This window comes from Zonotrichia leucophrys, chromosome 3 (genome assembly GCF_028769735.1).
Source record: "Zonotrichia leucophrys gambelii isolate GWCS_2022_RI chromosome 3, RI_Zleu_2.0, whole genome shotgun sequence".
Lineage (NCBI taxonomy): Eukaryota > Metazoa > Chordata > Aves > Passeriformes > Passerellidae > Zonotrichia > Zonotrichia leucophrys.
Genome location: NC_088172.1, coordinates 99,449,807 through 99,455,806, shown reverse-complemented (window position 1 = coordinate 99,455,806; position 6,000 = coordinate 99,449,807). Strand labels below are relative to the sequence as shown.

General features: G+C 49.6%; 1 protein-coding gene across 2 annotated transcripts in view; it reads right to left on the bottom strand.

The window, feature by feature from the left end:
* Positions 1 to 295: 295 nt before the first annotated feature.
* STUM (stum, mechanosensory transduction mediator homolog) overlaps positions 296 to 6,000 on the bottom strand; it is a 46,570-nt gene continuing 40,865 nt past the window's right edge. The window contains exons 3-4 of one of the 2 annotated variants that reach the window (XR_010439662.1): positions 2,940 to 3,709; positions 296 to 555 (exon numbers count right to left, since the gene is read on the bottom strand). Coding sequence is in view for 1 of the 2 variants with exons in the window: in XM_064709506.1 (XP_064565576.1) it covers positions 3,848 to 3,882 (35 nt within the window). In the remaining variant the exon portion in view is untranslated. Of the gene's footprint in view, positions 556 to 2,939; positions 3,710 to 3,747; positions 3,883 to 6,000 lie in introns of those variants that run through there. The other variant, XM_064709506.1, reaches the window with a different exon arrangement.

Here is a 6,000-nt window from a genome sequence, read left to right as displayed (position 1 = left end):
TTTTCCATGGTAAATCTGGATTTGGCAACACCAGTGAACTTGGGAAAATGGTGCTGTGCCTTGCAGTGCAATGGTTTGGCTCACCCAGGGTGAAGCTGTTTTCTCACTGGCTTGGTTCCTCCCTGGAGTTACTTTCCAATGAGTAGTAAATCAGCCCAGCTGGGTTCAAGTACCAAGAAGCTATTTCATTAAAGCCCTTTTTTGTTTTGGTTGTTGGTTGGTTTTTGTTTTTGTTTTTTTGAGAAACCTGCATAATCAGAAAGGAGCAGCAGAAAAATTCTGTGTTGCTGGCAGATGAGGTGGAGCAACTGCATTTATTCTTCATTACCCACGATCACTCTTTAGCTGTAAAACTCGCATGTCAAACATCTACATGTACAAAGCAGCTGATGGTGCTGGGATAGCTGGGGTCCATGCACTTGGGACCAGAGGAGGGGCTTGGTGCCCTCTGGCTGTGCTGGTTTGCAGCTGGTCACACAGGAGGTGGAGGGAGGTGTTGTCCCCTCTGCAGTGCTTCGGGAGGAGGTGTGAAAACGCTGGGTGGTTAATTTTACCCTAAAGAGAAAAAAAAGTAGTTGTTGATAGGGGAAAGCTCCAGATTTTCACTCGTAGCTGTGTCTTCACAGCGTGGCTCTTCTTGTCAGTGGGCACCAGGCAGGCCCCTCCAGATGCTGCCAGCTGCCCACAGCACTCTGACCTCTTGTGAGAGGAGGAAAACCAAGTCATAGAGAAGAGTGTGGTGGTAAAGATGGGAAAAGCAGAACGCCCTGGTGAGCACAGCCCTGCCCTGGGCTCCCACTGCTTGCCATAGGGACGCCTGAAGCCAAGGTGAGAAGCTCACCTGTGGCATTCACATTCTCTGGAAAAAACCCCTTTGCCCAGGATTTTTCTCCTGGGAAGTTGAGAAGCCTCAGAGAAAAGGAAAACAATTCTTATCTTATTTGCTTCCTCTGTGTTTTGTTCATTTGGAATGTGTTTGGAGATTGTTTCCCCACAGGTGGTTGTTTCATTGGATTCTGCTGAGAGTTGTTTTCACTCTTTGGCCAATTGGGCCAAGCTGTGTTGGGACTCTGGAAAGAGTAATGAGTTTTCATTATTATCTCTTTAGCATTCAGTAAGTATCTTTTCTGTATTCTTTAGTATAGTATTCTTTAATATAATATAGTATCATAAAGTGATAAATTTCACTTCTGAGAGCATGGAGACAGATGCATCATTCCTGCCTTTGTTGGGGCATTCCCTGCAAATGCAAATACTCACCATTGCCTGAGAGCAGGCTGCTGCTCACACCTGAACTGGGGGGAGCTTGGCAGTGCCAGTTTTATTAAGGGCTATTGGAAAAAGCAGAGGGATTTATCATTTTTATTACTACCACAGGACAGCCTTGGGGAAAATGCAATTTGATGCTTGCTGCCTGGTAGCAAGGCCAATCTATAAAGTGGCTCCTGTCCTAAAGCTGAGAGTGGGAAACTGTCTGCTTCTAATTAAAATCAATTAGGCAGGAAAAAATAAGGCTTTTTGTCCTGGGTGACATTTGGCAGATTTCAGAGCCTCTGAAGTGGTGCATTGAGTGTTTTCTTGGCTTCAACGATTCAGTAAGAAGGTGAAAGATAAAAAGAAATTTTACATAACAAAACCTGAAAGTAAATTCTAAATCCCCACCTCATGTGTGCAGTACTCAGACTCCTTCATGCAATAAATGCAGGCAGCACCCACACCTAACCAAAGTTGCTCTAGGGACCTGCAGCCATCCCAGGGAGGGCAGCATTTCCATTCAGTCCTTTCCCAGCCAATCCAGTTCTCTCACCCTCACTGGAGCAGAGACAGACAGCACCAAGTGTGGCCCACAAGGTCAGCAAAACCCTGGTGCTGCTGATGAGGAGCTTATTCTGTCCCTTTTTGTTCCCAGGGGACCTTTTGTGCAGGTGCTGGGTCTCTGGGATGGGGCATCTGCTGCTGATCTGACTGACATCTGATGCCACAGGGGATGTGACTTCTGGCACTTCAGGCCCAGTGAAGATATCAGCTTGTTTATTCCTCCCTAGCCTGAGGCTTCTTGTGCTGCCTGTCCACTACACATTTAAATCCACCTTCTAAAAGTGAGCCCAACTTCACAGGCACCAGGAGAAGTTGCTCTTAAGCCACACTTGCTGCTCCTATTGCAAAGGCTTTGCCTGGTTCCTTTTATCCATGGCCTGTTATCCCTGTCTGCAGAGGCTCCTGCACACCCATTCTGACAGCACAGCACAACTGACTTGATGCTTAGGCAGTGTTTGGTGTTTGCACTTGACCCAGCCATCCTGCTTTGGCAAGGTGAGGGGTAACCATTGCTCTTTGGCATTGCACATGCTGCAGCTGAGCAGCCAGGTGGCTTGGGTGGCTTCAGGGCCAGTTATAGACCTCAAAAAAAGAGTTCTCACTGATGACAGCAGCAGCTAGTGAAGGTGTTTTCCACGTGTGCTACAGATTCCCCATTTGCTGCTGGTTAGGATCCAATTTACTCCTTTTTTTCCCAGGGGGGAAATGGAGGAGCAGAGATGGTGTGTCTCACAGGAGAGGCTGAAGCTCAGTGCTGTAACACCTGTACAGCCCAGCAAGCCACAGCACAGCTGCAGGTGCACAGCACAGACCACTCCCTGAACCAGTCCCTTTGGTAGAAATGGACAAAGACACTTGAAAGTGTTGAATGTTATGAGCAGAAATCCTTTTGGCCATCGCTGTGGCAGTGCTGCTCTTGAGGAGCTCATCCCTTGGCTTTAGTGCAGGTCCCAAATGGCTCTTGGCTTTTCACCACTGACCTGCTTGGTTGGTTTTCTCCAGCTGAGAAATAAAACCGTGAAATCACAACCCCACCCCCTTTGGCCATGGGCCTTCAACCACAGCAGCTCCCAAGCACCTGTCTAGTACCACGTGGAGATCCTGGAGTTCTGGATACTTACCTGGGCAAGCAGAGCTGGGATGCTGCTTCAGCCAGGAGCACTCGTCGTGCTCTGAGGGGATCCATTTCCAAAGCATGGAGACACTGCCAGCAAGTCCCTTCCAGGGGCAGGAAAGGTTCTTTGGCTCCCCCAGTATTGTTTTATACCAGAGGCTTTTGGCAGTACTTGCTGCCCTAGAGGCGAGGTGCTGCAGGACACCAGTCCCGTGCTGGGAAAAGTGTCCCCTGGGCTGGTGGCAGCTCTGGTCCTTGCATGGTGGCAGCGGGTGGAAGCAGGGGATGGCCCCGGTCACGTCAGCGGTACGATAGGATTTACAGCAAGCACATTTCTCAAGACATCTGCAGGGACAGAGCTTCAGTGAACATCTTACATACACAGGCAGCAGAGAGGGCTGGGTTGGACCCTCCACTGCTGCAAAGTCACAGATGGACTCTCGGGGCAGGAAGGAAGTACCACTGGTTTGCTTTTACATCCTGTACGTGTATCTATGAACAGCTCCTTGGCATTTGATGTTCACAACCAGCAAGCACAGAAAGAAGGCAAAACATCTTCAGCGACATCCCCCTGGGAGCAGAGTGAAGGCAGGATCTCTCCTTCCCTTGGTTCAGCTGCCCACCCAGGTGCCACCTTTGCCAAGGGCATGTCCTTGTCCTGGCACCCTCGTCCTCCTGAAGGGCTGGGACCAGTCCAAGCCAAGCCGTGCTCGCCTCATCTCGGCTGCTGGGGGCGTCAGTGCAAGTCTGCGCCGGCTGCTCTGCATCTCCGCTCCGCTGGACGGGCACGGGCAGACACAGGGAGACAAAACAAAGGGACAAGAAGAGAGACAAAGGGTAATGAAAAGGTCCGTGGCCCACGGCTGCCAGAGGAAATCTCTCGCCGCGTTTCTCTGACCACACTTGTCCCAGCCACTAGAGCTGCTGTGGGATCCCCTGCTCCTTGTAGCCTGTGAGGAGGGAGGGGAAGGGAACATGATTAGAGTTTGTAGGGAAGGCATTTTGTGCTGTTCTTGTGAGCCAGTGAAAGCTTCCTAAAGATAAGGAAAGCCCCATATCTCTCTCGAGGAAGACACCAAGGCTGTCCCCATGACAATGTGATGAAGGAGAGAAAGTTAAAAGATACAGACTTTAGCTGGCCTACAGAATGACGTGGTTCCTTGTTCCCCTATTGAGAACTTTGTTTCTTAGGACCAGTGGGCAGTGAATGTTAAGCAAATGTAAATATCTTGAAAAACTATAAAAGCAACATGTTGCTATGATGAATCTCTCTTGTACACCTTTTCTGATCGAGTTTTGGTGCTTTGCTCTGTGTCACGCTCTATAACAACAAGAGTTAATTCCAAACGAGGACTCTCGGTGAGCCTGGCTTACCAGGAGTGGCAAAAACCCCATGGGATAACAGAGGGGCTGCCACATTGTCCCTGTGGCCAGGCTGCCCAGGGCAGCCCCTGCCCTGCTTTAGCCAGGAGCTGCCTGGTGCTGCTCCTTCCTGGGCACAGCCATGTGGGTGCTGGCAGCCAGCCCTGCTGCTCTGACACCCGCCTGCCCTCAGCCTGGCACAGGCACCGCTGCTTGAAGGGATTGTAAGAGCACAGCAGGTACCACTGGTCACCAATTCCAGCCCAATAACTTGAAGTTTTTATGGAGTGTGTTTTGCTGCAGTGCAGGGGAAATGGGTGCCCTTGTATCCTGCTGCAGAGACACAGCTGTTCCCAAGCACTGCCCTGGTAGGTCGTGCATCCCACACTCATCTCTCCTTGGGATCTTCTTGAGTTTGAGCCTCATCCTCCCAGAGCACTGGCGGGTAGGAGGAGGTTGGTTTCCTCTGTAAGAGCTTAAATGAGGGATGTGGGCTCCAGGGGTCTCCAAAATGCAGTTTATTCCATCCGATATTTACAGCAGCCCAGGGAGGTGGGTGACAGAGCTGTGCCTACAGCTGTCAGCTCCAGCTGCAGGCAGGCCTGGACACCCTGAGTTTAGGTTACAATGCATTCTATACTTTCCTTTGCTGAGCATCTTCATACAGTAGAACCAATCTATACCGTAACTTTTATCTATAGCCTATCATAACTACTGTAATTACCATATTCATGTTACTGTTCTCCAATCACTAAAAGTTAGTACATTACAGTTTAAGCTAGAAGTTGTTTTTCAGTTTTCTTGCAGTGGAAAATTCTGAGACCTTTTTTCTACTTGCAACATTTGCTGACTTGTTTGCCTGTGCTATCTTTCTGCTTGGTAAAAACATCTTGTTTGAGGTGGGTTTATCCTTTGCTCTAAATCATAAAACCCCCTTCTAACTGACAGACCCTTTGCCTCCTTGGTTATCCAGAAAGACTGGCTCAGCAATTCTTTTTTTCTGTATCAAAACTTGCTTCCATCTCTATTCCTTCTTTGTATTCTAGATTCAAAAATCTTTCTGCCAAGCATACAGATCTGTGAGACTTTGTTGTCAAACTTACATCCTTCCCAACATGCCTCTATCCATCTTTGTGTTCCCCTGCTGGCTTTGGCTGACAGCACTTCCCAGTTTGTGCTGCAGTTTGCACAGGTGAGCAAACACCTCTTGGAGGAGGAGGGCAATGCCTTGACTCACAGGCTGAATTGTCAAACACAGCTCTTGGGATGCCTCTAATGATGTTCTCACTGCCTGGTTCTGCACTTGCTTTGCTCCAGCCCAGCAGAATTAAAGGTGGTTTTGTTAGGGCACAGCAGCCATCCAGTGGGCCTGAAGGAAACCAGTCTTTTCAGCAGCAAAACCAAGGAAACTGCCAGGATCCCTGCTCCTTCACACCCTTTCCTCTTCCTGTGGCCATGAGGTTTGATGCACTTCCCACCCAAGACAGCAAAGCCCTTGTGTTGCAGCCACAGGGATGTTCCAAGGGCTCCAGCAGCCTGTCCTGCTGCTTGTCACAGCTCCTTGGGCTCCTGGGGCCCCACATATTCATTGTCCTGCACACACATTTGCAGACTGCAAATCCCACATGGGACAGCTTCATCCCCTGGCAGGGCTAGGGCAGGGAAGGGCAATAGGAGAGCACCTGCAGCTCCTGTGCTGGTACAGG